The 15,124-nt window shown below is 45.8% G+C and overlaps 1 protein-coding gene across 5 annotated transcripts in view; it reads left to right on the top strand.

Moving 5' to 3' along the window:
* Window positions 1–15,124, top strand: part of LOC100711011 (kinesin-like protein KIF13B) — a 32,276-nt gene that overhangs the window by 497 nt on the left and 16,655 nt on the right. For 4 of the 5 annotated variants that reach the window (XM_025899298.1, XM_025899299.1, XM_005449839.3 and 1 more), the window contains exons 2-21: window positions 38–143; window positions 384–466; window positions 1,337–1,430; window positions 6,729–6,741; window positions 6,853–6,913; window positions 7,263–7,355; window positions 8,299–8,479; window positions 8,618–8,705; window positions 8,813–8,947; window positions 9,518–9,630; window positions 10,261–10,372; window positions 10,730–10,942; window positions 11,040–11,150; window positions 11,907–12,041; window positions 12,184–12,314; window positions 12,926–13,012; window positions 13,145–13,335; window positions 13,864–14,077; window positions 14,179–14,341; window positions 14,561–14,707. In XM_025899298.1, coding sequence (XP_025755083.1) covers window positions 397–466; window positions 1,337–1,430; window positions 6,729–6,741; window positions 6,853–6,913; window positions 7,263–7,355; window positions 8,299–8,479; window positions 8,618–8,705; window positions 8,813–8,947; window positions 9,518–9,630; window positions 10,261–10,372; window positions 10,730–10,942; window positions 11,040–11,150; window positions 11,907–12,041; window positions 12,184–12,314; window positions 12,926–13,012; window positions 13,145–13,335; window positions 13,864–14,077; window positions 14,179–14,341; window positions 14,561–14,707 — 2,352 coding nt within the window. In that variant the 5' untranslated portion in view covers window positions 38–143; window positions 384–396. The remainder of the gene's footprint in view (window positions 1–37; window positions 144–383; window positions 467–1,336; window positions 1,431–6,728; window positions 6,742–6,852; window positions 6,914–7,262; window positions 7,356–8,298; window positions 8,480–8,617; window positions 8,706–8,812; window positions 8,948–9,517; window positions 9,631–10,260; window positions 10,373–10,729; window positions 10,943–11,039; window positions 11,151–11,906; window positions 12,042–12,183; window positions 12,315–12,925; window positions 13,013–13,144; window positions 13,336–13,863; window positions 14,078–14,178; window positions 14,342–14,560; window positions 14,708–15,124) is intronic. The other variant, XM_025899297.1, reaches the window with a different exon arrangement.

Below are 15,124 nucleotides of genomic sequence, written 5' to 3'. Positions count from 1 at the left end.
GTGAAAGTATTTAACCCTGTGTGCTGCTGTCATGCAGCCCTCATTAGCGTGTCCGGCTAGCTGCTGTGTGTCACTACTTGAAGGTGCCTGAGAGGAGAGGAGAGGAGAGGAGGGAGTCGGACGGGCAAACCACTGCGCACACGGTTAGTTTGTTACTCTGAACTATGGAGGGTTTATTTCTTTTCTTTTATTTACCTTGTTATCTTCTTACGGAAGACTTCACCAGTCACTGACTGGAGTTAAAGTGATTTAGAAAATGAACGCAGTTTAATCGCTGTGTTCAGGTGTCACTCGGACAAATAAGTGGTATCTCACAATGTGTGATATTAAGTACACGCCAAGTCATTTCACGAGTGTTTTTTTTTTTAATTCATGTGACGCAGGTCAGGTGCCACCATGGATGACAACAGTCTCAGTGACTCCAATGTAAAGGTGGCTGTTCGTGTGCGGCCAATGAACAGGAGAGGTGAGTACAAACGGCGTTCATGGCTAACTCGCTGGTTTCAATGAAGCCTTTTAAAGGCAACCGTCCACCTTCAAAGGGAAGTATCAGCCCTGCACTTCACCCATATCTGAGTCCGTGTTTGCTCTCGTTCAACTTTTGGTAAACAGTAAGGCTCAGTGCAGGGTTAGGTTTTCTCCTCAAGCTCTGAAGTATACACGCACTTCTTATGTCTTTAAATTTAAGCTTTGAATTCAAATATCCTCCCACATAAGTGCCCGGAGGCATTTCGAGATCGCAGAGACGTGTTTTGTGCACTGTCACTGGCCTAAATACTTCTGACAACAGCTGAGCTGGACTGGAGTGTCAGCTAACTGCAGCAGCAACTTTTGAACTTTTAAGTCTAGCTATCACTTTCTGATTAAGAGTCCTCAAATGAAAGCTGATAATAAAGCATTTTAAAAGATAAAATACAACCTTGTGACTCATATGCCCTAACACCTACTCTGACAGGAAGTTGCTGCTCTGTCTCCGCCTTAAAATCCTTCCAGTGCAGGTAGGAATGAGGAAGAGAAGGTGTGACCCTGGTTTTCCTTAATGTCTGCACAGGGAGTTAAACTGGTCGTAGTGTTTGTGCAGGACTGGATGAATCAGCCTCAATAAAACCTCTTTCCTCCCTCCCTTTGTTGGCCTGTTTGGAGCTTATGGACACACACAAACACACACACGCATCCACGCGCATGCACGCCACCTGTTACTCTGCAGAGTGACTCAGTAACTTTTAGGGAAAGTTATGACACCCAGTATATGAACTGCTGCTTTTAAACAGTGCATTATGAAGACTGTGCAGCTTGTTTTTGGACATTTCACATCTTGCCTTTCTCCACTATCCAGAAAAAGACCTGAAAACCAAATGTGTGGTGGAGATGGATGGGAATCAGACAGTTCTGCATCCAGCCGTCACTAGTATGAACACAGCAGACCCCCGGTAAGCTGTTACATGCAAGAAAGTAGTCGTGAGTTTGAAGCCAACCTGTTTAAATTTCAGATGCTGTGAGGTTTACTTTTTTTCCTTTGTTCCACTTTCACCACAACAACATGTAATCCTGCTTTGATCCTGTCCACAGTGGAGCCTCCCTGGTTAGCCACACAAGTTGTTTAGCTTCATCTCTTTATCAGGAAACATTGTTGAGCAGACGTGTCGGCTTGAGTCACGCTGCTGGGGATCATCAATCTGATGACATCACACTTGACAAAGTAAACTTTAGTTAAGCAGCACGCCACAACTTGTTTAGCTGTGTTTCAGACGTGGACCTGTATTGGTGGCTGGAGCAGGACTTGGAGCTTGACCATAGGTGTGATTCAGAGCGTCTTAAATTGAAATTTGCAGCATGGATCTAATAAACTCTGGTTTTTCTGTAGACTGATGATAGCTACTGAATCTTTGGCTATGATTCAAAGCTGGAACTTCTTTGCTGTTGGTTTTTAGAAGCAGAAGTTGTAATATGTCAATGTGATGACCAAAATCACATTCAGATGCCCTCACTGATACATCCACCTACATTTCTTACACTGACCCCCCCCTCTGTGTGACCTCTCTGTGGGCTCACAAAGCCATTGCAGTAGCTGCAACTTTTTTGGAGCCACAAGCAAAGATATCCTGGGTCAGCCGGAAATCATACTGTTCATGCTATCAGGGTAAAACCGTGACAGCTCCTCATCAGGCTGTTCCTCATCTTTGCACCATTTTAATGACCATCTCTCCCTTTTTATGAGTAGCTATTTGCATTGGACAAGTGCAGACAGTTCAGTGAGATTCCTGGCTGTGAGTGTGTTGTAATATGTATACAACAACAGGACTGACAGTATCACAGATTCACTCATTTAATTACCGTCAGGTGAGTTTAGAGAGAATATAACCAGCTTTTCAGGTTGGTGCCCGGTCGTTTGGAATAGGGCTCAAATCTAAAACTCCACCCATGCTCCGTGGAAATCTCCCTCCTCTGTCTGTTCCTTCTGCATCGTTACTCTTTACAAAGGGCGTGTGTGTCCCGGCTCAGCCCTGCTCAGGTAGTTTGACACACATTTGAAGGAGCAGGAAGAAGCAGAGGGAAATGGTGTCGGAGTTTTCTGTAACTCCAGTCGTGTTTATGATGTCAGAAGTCACACCGGTGCAATGCGTTGCTGTGCACACACTAAACTGTATTTGTTTTGATGGTTGAGTTTGCAGTCTGACCCTCCTCTCCTCGTGCCAGATACTGAGTGATAGCGGTGCAGGGAGATGTTCCCTGGAGGTCCTGGCTCTTGTTCAGGTTCCCCTGTTCAGCATGTAACTATGCCTTAGGGCAATCAGTCCCCTGCAAACATGGACTAAATGAATCACTGCCTTTGTAAGGAGGTTCGAGTCTCATATTTCGCTGTGATTCTTTGCATTTTTTCATGCGTATGTATCTGTGTGTTTCTTCTGTCCTGACATGCTTCAGCGGCGCTGTGTTTCCCCATTTGGGGCTCGGTATGAACATGTTTTACAGGCTCAGTGCGGCACAGGCACAAATGGTCCCAGACCAGCACAGAGGTCAGACGGGAACGGTGGAGGTGGTAAACTCATCTTTACCTCATGTTAGTTAGATTTTACATTAACAAACTAATAAGAATCAACAATATTGTTACTATAGAAGTAAATGTTATTCTTCCTAATGGAAGGCTTGACCTAATTTATCCAGTCAGTAAATTTGGTCTATACAATAGCTTTAGCATTTCACATAATCTTCTCAAGTCTTGCGGACCTCTCCAAAACCTTCCTGCCGACTGGAGTTAAACTGCTTCTTTAGCCTCTGTGGCACAAGCTGGTCTGCAGTCCTACCACTGCTGTCTGACTGGAACGTTACAAACACTGCAGACATTGTAGTGTGATGCTATAATACGTTGGATTGTGACACACAACCTGACGTTCAGTCTGGTGCTTAATCGAACTGTCAAATGTACAAATGCACACGATTGTGGGATTTGTATAAAATATCTGTATAACTCAGAGATGTTGGCACTCACAGGGTGTTTATACAAAGGTTGATCATGATTGGTCCGCTCCTGTAGGAGAGAACATCCAAACACATGCTACCATCATTATACAGTAGGATCATAATCTGAATTCATAATAAACAGGGTGTAGATGTATAGCGATATTAGTGCCTGTTTAAAAAGCCCAAAGTGGCAGACCGACGTTATCAGCTGATTTGATCATATTAGCCATTTGCAGGTGTTCTGCTATCAGCATCTCTAACAAACCGATTGTTTTGTGTGCATTTCGTGTTGATTAGCCAAAGTGTGGAAAGCAGAAGGCGTCAGTGTCTGTGCTACTGCAGTTTCCCTGTTTGCTGTAAAGCGTTATAGCAGTAGCAGACGGCCTCTTCTGTAAAGTTTGTGCTTACTCAGCTCACTGCCTGATGGTTCAGCTGATTTGCTTCAGGGGGAGTTAATGTCACAGCACCCTGGGAGGCAGCAGCACAGCAGGGCCTGTCAGATTAATGAAACCCTGTTCCTGCTTTAATACCGTGGGAGGACTAACAGTTATTTTCATGAGTTTCCTCGTATGCTCTAAGAGGACATTTAATATATAAGATCTGATAAGAAAATGCCACCTGGGATGGATTTTAAAACATCAAACTTCATGACAAAATTTAATTTTATGTCTTCACTATGACATCTCCATTTTTTGATTTGTAAATCACCGGTTGTATAAACCCAGACTTTGTTGATCACAGACTTGCTGACCTACCGTCGTCCTCCTTCAGTGATTCCTTGGAGCTGCGGGCCAGTTATCTCAGGAATGTCCTCACCATCCCAGGAGAGAGCGGGACTAAAGGCTGCTCTTTTATGGATCAGCCAAGTCTCTCACAGGGAGGCCTTGTTTCACTACAGCTCCTTAATCTGGGTGGTGACGACTGAATTTGCAGCCATGTTCAACCCCATGTTGGTGTGTGTGTGTGTGTGTGTGTGTGTGTGTGTGTGTGGTTAGTTTGATTGTGCTGTTATATGATTGACTTTTGCTTCCTCCTGTGTGGTGGGCACATGTGCTCCCTGGAGTTTGACGCTCACGCTTTGGTTTTGAGTGCAGTGAGCAGTTTGTTGTATTTGAGCTCACGTGTCTGGCAGATGGGGGCAGCGTCACGTCTGTGCCGGAGTCCTGATGTAGCTTGAGCTTTGCCTTAAAGCCCACCGCATCCTGTTCGCGCAGGATGTGGTTGATTTTGCTGTTTCGGTGCAGTTGTTCGGGGGACCTCTGCCTTTGATCAGCTGACCGTCCACACTCCCGCCTCTGCCCCAGAGTGCTCAGCAGCTCCCCAGCATAGAGCTCATTGAGCTCAGCCTTGAAGATACCATCTGCACTGAACTTCCTCTTCTTGGAGATTTGCACATCTATCTTCCAACTGGCTGCAGACAGGAAAGCCTCAATTTTCCTTCACGATCCTGCTGCTTTTCTGCTTTGTCAGAAAAACGGCACAAGCTTACAGCCAATGTGGAAGCTCTTCAACTGACATCAGCCTAGAGCACAAATCCCATTTAAATATGTCGTCAGCCTGTTTCTAGTAGGACAATAACAGGAAGCAGATAGAAACTGATTTTGTGTTTTTAGCACATGCTTGCAGGAAAAACAAGCTTTTAAAGTAGGCTCTTGTGTTTCTCTATGACATATATATCCATGCATACACACTCAGTGGATGTTTATTAAACATGACCAAAGGTTTGAATGAGGTCAGTTTATGTGGCGGTAATCCCTGCGAGCCTGCAGCTCGGGCCTCACACTGACCTAAACCTTGGATGTCCAACTCATTTGACATGGTGGCGGACATACACGCTACTTTGATCTTAAGTGGGCGGGGCCAATGAAATGACATGATGAATGTGTACAATTACAGGAAAAGTTCTGGTACTTCATTCTTTGTTTTGTTTTTTATGTTTGTTTGTTTTTTTACAGTGAGTTCAAAGGGTCAGTTTCTCACACTTTTTTTTCCCTTGTGTCTGTGTGATGTCACAGTGTGTGATGTCATCAGGCGCACGTGATTGGCTGAGAGCCCCGAGGCTCTGGACGAGTTGAATAAGGAATAAACCCTGAAGACGGAATATTGACTTTGGAGAAATTTGTAATCAACGAGTGAAAAGCGCGCTGGAGTTACGATCATACGAGAATAACGGGTCCATTATGAAGACGATGGAGCAAATATCTGACTGATTGGGGGCAACAGTAGCATTCAGCTGTAATACTCCCCCTGCCTTTGTCTCCTGAACCTCTGTGATGTGGTTTAAAATGAGCATAACATTGAAAAATAAACCTTCATGTTTTATCTTGGATTAGTAGAAATGTCTCATGGGTTATATTCCAAATGAGTGTTTAAACAAATGCTTTATTATTTCTGTAGATGAAGCCAAAGCTCTCATCACAACATCTGTCGATTTTCTAAATATTCAAATACACACTGAAGGAGGACATGCAGAGGACTGCTGTGACAGAAGATCGCGTGCCATCATGTTTTCCATCAAACTCCCAGAATTCCACATCAGTCTTCAGCTACGTTTTTGAAATTCCATATTCCCGACGGATATTTGGCCGACATGGTTTGGATGAGCTAGCTGAAGCAGTTCTCAAAATGGCTTCACAAAAAACATCCTGATGTCAACACAAAATTATTACTATGAGCAAATTAGTAACAGCAGGTAACTAACATTTTGCAGTTTTCTTATTAAGAAGCGCATCTTCACCCTGGAATGTTTTTTTTCACAGCTGGGCAGGCTGGAAGCATCTGCTCAGCTGATGATGCCATGGGATGAAATGCTGCATGAGTGTAGGGCTGCACTGGAGAACGGGTCATGTATGGTAATGAAATATGACGTGGACTTGATGCAACGCGATGACGTGTTTGGCGGCCGATGCATGTGACACTGCGCTGGCTGAGGTAAACACAGTGACAGTGTTTTGAAAGGAAAGTGCTGTGGATGCAGAGGCTGATCCGAGGCCGGCGTCTCGGGCAGTGACTGGACTCAGAGGCCAGTGATGATTAGTGACCCGATGACTGATTTAGACCTTTCTACAAAAGCAAAGACCCTGAAACCTCCTTTCTCCTCTGACTTTGACCTGCAACCGTGCGTGTGCACGTGTACATGCATCTGTGTGTGAGATCAATATTTTGACACCATTGTGTCCTTTGCACGTCCATAGTTAAAGATTTTACAGAGAATTATGACAAATAAGTTATCAATAACAATATTATTTCTTCTCTTCTGTCTCCAGGAATCAGCCCAAGGTAAATATTTAATCCAACTTTAATTCCAATGTTGATGTGATGGAGTTATTAATCACACGTTTATGGTTCCATGTGCACATTACAGACATGTGTGTCGCATGTTTTCTGCAGGTCTTTGCGTACGACTACTGTTTCTGGTCTATGGACGACTCTCAGAAAGACAAGTTTGCAGGTTGGTACATTTTCACAGTGGTTCGTGTGAGTCTGTTCACCAACGTGTTTCCTGATATTCTGAACTATTTATGGAGCTGAAGAAAGTGACTGTGGGGGGCTGGGATGAAGGGGTTACACACTGCGTCACACTGGTTGTGGCTTAGTCTGAAAACAGAGCAAAATTATTCTTTCTGGCATCTCGTTCGTGTTAAAAGTTTGTAATAATTCACCAGCCTGCGTCAGATGTTTGGAGTCTGAATAAAAATGCTCGTCGTGTCTATTCAGGGCTGCAGAAACATTCCAGAAAACCAGCTTTGTTTCTGTGTCGTTGCTGATTTCAGCAGTTACAGTCTGAGTTTTGTGTGCAGGTCAGGACGTGGTGTTCCAGTGCCTTGGGGAGAGTCTGCTGGACAATGCCTTCATGGGCTACAACGCCTGCATCTTTGCTTACGGGCAGACGGGTAACATTTCAGAACAACAACTTTAAAATAAGTAAAAATAAGAGGAACTGCACATCCTACCGCAGCATCACATGTTTCCATTTGTACAAGAATCGCCGCTCCTCCTACGGTTGGATTTGAATGAAGCGAGTTTAATCTGAACAGGATTTGACTGTTTGTGACTTGGATTTTAGTTCTCAGTAGTTTGGGTCATGTAGTCACTGCAAAGCTTTGTGCGTTGTTTCTGTACTTCACACCGCAGTAACCTGTGAATACTCTGAAACCTGTTTCGCACTTTTTCTGTCTGAATGGCCAGTGTTTCCTGAGCAGAGTCGTGCTCACACGCGTGGGTACTGATCTGTTGTTGCGCTGCACATATTGGCTCCGGAGGAAAGAGATGGCGCAGTCCATCTTACCATCACAGCTCTGCCTGTTTAAGCAGAAGTTAAACTGGAGCAGAAACAGCATTTGGTGTTTTTTACTTCTGATTACATTAAGTAACTATGCTGTGGCTGATATTGTCAGGATGGCATTTTCTTTGCCATTTTTCCATCTGCTGAACAAAAGCAAGTAGATTAACTTGTGATTAATGGGCAGACGCAGGTTCGGGCAGGCTGGGCCCAGCAGCCCCTCCCTGCCCACAGCTCCCATAAGCCTCGCCTGTCAAACAGTGTGAATGCCCAGCTGCAGTGTTAAACACCAAGCCTGGCTCAGCAGTCCCCTCTGTGTGATTACAAATGAATAACATGGGATGCTGTTTGAGACCTTCACACTCACATGTCAGACATGAAGCGCTCTCACCTGTCTCTAGTTTGGCAGCTTCATTTATTCCAGCTGAATTTTCCCAAATGAATTAAATTTGTAGTCTTATAATCATGGATACAAGCATTAGCTGCATCCAGGATTATTAAATTACCAGTGATTCGTTCTGTCTCTCACTGGCGTCTGGATTGTTTGTCTTCAGGTTCTGGGAAGTCGTACACCATGATGGGCTCGTCAGAGCAGCCCGGTCTTATCCCTCGACTCTGCAGCTCGCTGTTCAGCAGGACTGAGAAGGAGGCCCGTGAAGGGGAGAGCTTCACTGTGGAGGTCTCCTACATGGAGATTTACAACGAGAAGGTCCGAGACCTGCTCGACCCGAAGGGGTGAGATACTGAGACCCTCCCTCGTCATTTTGCTGGGATGTTAGAATAACATGCAACATTCAGGGTCCACAGTGCTTCCCTTAACAAGTCCAGGCAGCTGAAGGACTCAAAGCTGTGACTGTCTCCTTATTTCTGCAGAAGCCGACAAGCACTGAAAGTCAGAGAGCACAAAGTTTTGGGGCCTTACGTGGACGGTCTCTCCCGTCTGGCTGTGACCAGCTACAAGGTAAACCAACTGTTTCTTTCTTTTTTTTATTGCATCGGGTTTCCAAGGAGCAGAAAGTAATAACGGTGGCTGCAGACAGCGTGTGTGTGTTTGTTGGTGTTTAACAGGACATCGAGTCTCTGATGTCAGAGGGAAATAAGTCTCGCACAGTGGCGGCCACAAACATGAATGAAGAGAGCAGCAGGTCGCACGCCGTGTTCAACATCATCCTCACGCACACGCTCACGGACCTGCGGTCTGGGGTAAAGAGACACTTCGCTCGCATGTGCACACCGCGTCCGAACTCAAGGGGACTCGTTTCGTCTTATTTAAAGTCCAAACATGTAACACTGAGAGAAGCAGCTGATCACATTGAACAGATGTTAGTCGACCAGCCAGACCGGCATGGTACTGTGCAAAAGTCTTGAGCCAGCCCTCGTGTTTTCATATTTCACTTTATTTGACAACGGTCAGGTCCCAGGACTGGATTCAAAAAGAGTGATGCAAACGTCAGGAGGAATTTATTTCTTTATTTATTGTGGTGTTAAGCCACCAACACTGACCTATTATGAAGTATTTGAGTATAAACACTCAAACCAGTCTGTGTCTGTATCTGTTGGCACTTTGCTGTTAGCATTCTGTCCCCAAAACACATCATGTGTCCCATTTTTCAGTTACATCTATAAAAAAGGTATAAAATAATAATTTGCATCAACATTTGCGATACCCAGATGTATTTTATTTGTCTTTTGTCTGCTAAGTCGTTCTCATTCAAAAGCTATGAGAGATTCTAGCTCGATGAGTTCTTGTGGGTCGTCGTGTGTTTGCTGCAGACGAGCGGGGAGAAGGTGAGCAAGCTGAGTCTGGTGGATCTGGCTGGAAGTGAGCGGGCAGCGAAGACTGGAGCCGCAGGGGAGCGGCTGAAAGAAGGCAGCAACATCAACAAGTGAGTGCACAGAAAATAAACCTGTGATACTGACAGCACAGCTGGTTTTACTGCCTGCTGCGGTTTATCTTCAGTCTAGAGCCGAGGTGTCCGCCTCCAGGCCTCGAGGGCCGCTGTCCTGCAGGTTTTAGAGCCAACACGGCTGATTTAAATGGGTAAATGACCTCCTCAGCATGTGTGTTCTCCAGAGGCCTGGTAATGACCTAATCAGGTGGGATTCAGGTGTGCTGACCCAGGGTGAGATCTAAAACCTGCAGGACACCGGCCTCGAGGCCTGGAGTTCCCCATCTCGGCTCTAGAGCATCCAGACACCCGTGTTTGTTTGAAGTTACCGGAAACGTCTTGTTTCTCTGCGTCTCTGAGCATCTTTTGTGCTGAAATGGTTTGGATGTGTGTGATATAGCCTGATATTGGGTCACCAGTGTGAACGCCCCTGAATAGGAAGCTTATTTTAGTTTCTACAATTAAAGATGTTTTGCAGAAGCGTCTGGCTAACAAACTGATAGCAGCAGTCTTTGAGTCTGTGCTTCACATTATTAGATGAACTCAGTCTTTTGAAGCTGAGATTGTTCAGGTGATGTGTGGACTTCTAATCTTAGCATCACACGCCCTCTCTGTCCCTCCCTGCAGATCTCTCAGCACTCTGGGTTTAGTCATCTCTGCCTTGGCTGACCATGGAGCAGGGAAGAACAAGAGCAAGTTTGTCCCCTACAGAGACTCTGTGCTCACCTGGCTGCTCAAGGTACAAGAAAGGAACTTTGTTTTCAAGTATGTAGCCTCAGATCGCACTGCAAACTCACATCAGAGGCATTTCTTTTGCCTCAAATGAATTCATTTTGTGATGTTTCAAGGCTCTGCTGTTTCATTAGTTCTGCTCAGTTGGAAAAAGGCTCCATTTGCCAGCTTTGGGTGTTTAATTTGGGATTTTCAAATCAGTCTGTAATTTGGCTCCAGACAGCATTGTAATGGTGTGAAATGTTGTTTCCCCAACATCCCAGATTTCAAACTGTGTGCTCATAAGTCATCGTGCTTAATTACATTACTGTAACACTCAGTTTGGGGTTAATAACTGAATTTAAGGCAATGCTCGTACCCGCAGGACAGCCTCGGAGGGAACAGTCGCACCGCCATGGTGGCCACTATCAGCCCAGCAGCAGACAACTACGACGAGACGCTGTCCACTCTTCGTTACGCCGACCGGGCCAAGAACATCGTCAACCACGCCGTGGTGAACGAAGACCCCAATGCAAGGATCATCCGCGAGCTACGAGAGGAAGTGGAGAAGCTGAAGGAGCAGCTCACCGAAGCGGAGGTTTGGCCTCGTTCAGCCTGTGACTGATCAGTGAGCATTATGGGTAATAATCCAGTGACATACATCCAGAGTCTAATGAAGCTGCTGTCACTCTCAGTCTATGAAGGCCCCCGAGCTCAAGGAGCGACTGGAGGAGTCGGAGAAACTCATCCAAGATATGACGGTCACCTGGGAGGACAAACTTAGGAAAACGGAGGCCATCGCACAGGTAACAACACACAAACACACAAGAGCGCATACAAAACACGTCACCGGGACTTTCTCATAGTGTTTAAATCCTCAGTGTTTGAGCGTTAGCTGATAACTCCAAAGGCTTTGACAGGAAGGTGTAAACGTTGTTAAACAGTGAAACTACAAACTAATTAAATAATGGGATTACACCAACGCTGAGACGGACAGTACCGCACAGACGGCCATGCTGTTGGTCACATCATTCCATAAAATGGGCCAAAAGACACCGACAGCACAGCTAAGAGGGTTAGTGACCTCAGTCAGCTGTTTGTCACCTCACTGGGAGAGGGTCACATCCCCAACATCTACACTTTACTAGTATTCAAATGGATAAGGCAAAAAAATACATTGAGCCACTGTGCAGCGATTTGAAATGAACTGAAAGCATCCATAAGTGGTAGTAACGGTGTCATTGTACCAGCCCATAGACCTGCAGCCTCAAGTGGCCGTTAGAGGAACTGCAGTTTAACACTTCAGCTTGGCTTCAGTTTTCAGGACGCGCTGAATTTCCATCTCTATCCAGATTAATATATTTTTAAAAACTCTCGTTGAACTCAGAATGCATTCATTTGTTGAGCTGACACATGACATCAGTCTTTTCTGTTGTGTTCATGATGGAGATTATGTTTAGAGAAGTATCCCAGCCACTTCTCTTTTCTTTCATCAAGCAGCGACAGATCAGAACAATCACTCGGTTAGTTCCTGTGTTGAACATGACGCGTGTTCTCTGCAGGAGCGTCAGAGGCAGTTGGAGAGCCTCGGCATTTCTCTGCAGTCGTCTGGTATCCGAGTGGTCGACGATAAGTGCTATCTGGTCAACCTCAACGCTGACCCTGCCCTCAACGAGCTGCTGGTCTACTACCTAAAAGTACTAAAAACTCACCATCCATCCTAAATACATCGAGTTGCTGCCATTTGATTGGCTGCTTAGATGTTTGCATTAACAAACAGCAGATGTTTTGCTTGTGATTGTATTCAGAGTATTAAGTGACCATTTGTCCTGTATCCAGGATCACACACGCGTGGGTTCAGCCGACTCTCAGGACATCCAGCTGTGTGGGATGGCCATCCAAGCAGAACACTGTGTCATTGACGTCACAGAGAGCCACGGCGTGGAGCTCACTCCTCACCGCAATGCTAAGTATGTAGCTGGCCTGTGACAAACAATACTGCAGAAGACCGGCTCATTGCAATGCTCACAAAGCTGCGTTCAATTTGAATTGGATTGCAGGTCAATCTCACAGCTGCAGACAACAGACTTTCCTGCAAAATGCCTTAAATGTTAGCAGCGGTGACGAGCATTGTGGAGCTGCCACCAAGCACTTTGGTGACAGCAGCTGTGTTCTGTTTAACAGCTTCATATTTTATCATGTTATTGTTTCCGTCCATGTTGGTTATTGATCACATGCAGCAAACTCCGGTCTGGTTATATGGACACGCTACATTTGGAAACCCTGGGTTGATTTTAGTTAAATCCGCATTCATGTGACTGCTCGCCCTCATTGCTGATCTTAGACTGAGTGAATCCATCTAAGGAAAAGATGCCCTGGGTTTGCTCCACGTGCTGTGTAGTAGAGCACCAGGATATACCAGACCCGACTAAAATAAAATGTTTTTATGAGTTGAATCGAGCCGTGTGCTCTAATAATAATGAAACAACCTAAAACTATACTTAATGTTTTTGGGAGAGTTCATTGGTTTCAGTTTCTGTAGATACACATCAAATGTTTGCTTTGTGCTTTGTCTCTGCAGGACGTACGTGAACGGCACTGAGGTCGTGAATCCCGTGCAGCTTCACCATGGCGACAGGATCCTGTGGGGGAACAACCACTTTTTCAGGTGTGTGTTTGAACCTGGATCTGCGGCGTCGTATTTCTCACACCAACATTTGTTACATGTGGTAACAAACTGTTTCTCTTCCTCTTTGTCCGGCTCACTCTTTCCTCTGTGCGAATCAACACATGAGCACAGGATCAACCTGCCCAGGCATAAGGTGCAAAAGGGGGGCGAGGATGAGGAGGGCGCCGCGATGACAAAGTGTTCGAGCAGCGACTGTCTGGAGGTTGGCGAGCTGGATGCGTACAGCGACGTGTCGAGCGAGAGGAGCTTCGGCTACGAGTTCGCCCAGGCCGAGGTCATGATGAAAGGCGTGTGGAACAACGGTGAGTCAGAGTAACAGAGGGGCGAAGGTTTTTTCAAAATGTTACCTTTAAATCGTGACGTCGTTGTAAGAAATGGTTAGCCATTTGTTAGATGAGCTAATAAAAGTGTTTGTTTGGTTTTTTTGCATTTTTTGAAAAATTCTTATATTTTTTGACCTAAAAGGAGGAAAAAAATCTTGAAGCATTTTGTTGATACCCTGTAACTTCAAACTTGGCAGGTGTGCTGCTGGGAAGTGGAGTGAATGCAGTGTAGAGTATGAATGTAAAAATATAAATAATGTGAAGAACAGTCAAAGTCAAATACAATAAAAAATGTGCCTTTACTGTCTTACTGAGAGGCAAAGCCAGTTGCGACAGGGTTTTATCTGTTAGTGAGGTCAATTTGGTTTGAGTGTTTATCAGCGTTTGTGTGTCTGCAATACTTCCAGAGGCCACTGACTCTCTCACACTCACACCTACAGAGTGTCTGTAATCAAAAGCCAGAATAATCAGTGTCCTCTCAATTATCCTCCCCCTGTCCTCCTCCAGACCCGTTGCAGTCAGTGTTGCAGACCCTGGAGAAGCAGCACCAGGAGGAGAAGCGCTGTGCTCTGGAGCGCCAGAGGCAGATGTATGAACAGGAGCTGCAGCAGCTCCGCCAGCGAGTCACCCCCGAGAAACCATCGGGCGTCCCAGGCAGTGCTACTGCTGCCGTGATGTCAGCCAGCTCAAACAAACGTGTGCGGCGCTGGAGCGAGGACAGGTGGCGCTACCGCTGTTCTCTCTGTCGGATAGGTCCCCAAAGAAGAAATCTAGGAGCCTCTGCACAGTGTGGCTGACTGTCATCGTGTCTTTGTGTTACAGAGAAGCCATGATAACCCGCAGCCTGCGACGACTTAAAGAGCAGATCGTTCGGGCTAGGCTGTTGGCCCAGGAGGCCGGCTTCATTGCTGAGGAGCTCAACAAAAGGACAGAGTATCTGGTCACTCTGCAGATACCGGCCGCCAACCTGGACGCCAACAGAAAGGTACAGCAGGGTGACGTCTGCTGCTTTAAAACAAACGTGGTATCTGATAAAGATGAAGGCTTCATAGTTCAGTCGCAGCAACATTTGATGAGGAAAAGTGTTGAAATGACATTTCAGTCCTCTTGGATTGAACTTGTAAAGCAGCATCCGACTGTGAGGATGGAAATGCTGACAGGGTCACGTTTGTTAAAGCCGTGTTTGGTTTTCCTGTCGCCGCAGCGTGATGCAGTGCTGAGCGAGCCGGCCATCCAGGTGCGGCGTAAAAGTAAAGGGAAGCAGATCTGGGCTCTGGAGAAGATGGAGAACAGGCTGGTGGACATGAGGGAGCTCTACCAGGAGTGGAAGGAGCTGGACGAAGACAATCCCGTGAGTGGAGACACGAACTAGAACGACCACAAATAGAACGCAGCATGCATCAAAAACTGATGAAAGCCACGCAGCAGGAACGCTCATTAATCAGAGTGAAGTATAAGCTCGTTTGTGGGAAAGCTGGGAAGTTGTGGAAGGAAAAAAATGCACAACATATGTGAAACTGAGAAATATGAATGTTTTTGCTGAATTTAGCATTTGCTAACAACAACAGACTACATGAAAGTTGTGATTGAGGCAACAAAACTCTGTGAATGTTTTAACTATCACTAAGTGGAACGTCTCATAACCTAATAAGGTAACAATAACCTGAGTATTAGAGCCTGCAGCTCGCTCTGATGTCGATGTGACAGTGGAGGCCAGCGGTGTCCAACTCCAGGCCTCGAGGGCCTGCAGGTTTTAGATGTGTCCTTG

The sequence above is a fragment of the Oreochromis niloticus genome, linkage group LG15 (assembly GCF_001858045.2).
Source record: "Oreochromis niloticus isolate F11D_XX linkage group LG15, O_niloticus_UMD_NMBU, whole genome shotgun sequence".
Lineage (NCBI taxonomy): Eukaryota > Metazoa > Chordata > Actinopteri > Cichliformes > Cichlidae > Oreochromis > Oreochromis niloticus.
The sequence above is the reverse complement of the archived record's forward strand: the minus strand, read 5'-3'. Positions and strand labels throughout refer to the sequence as shown.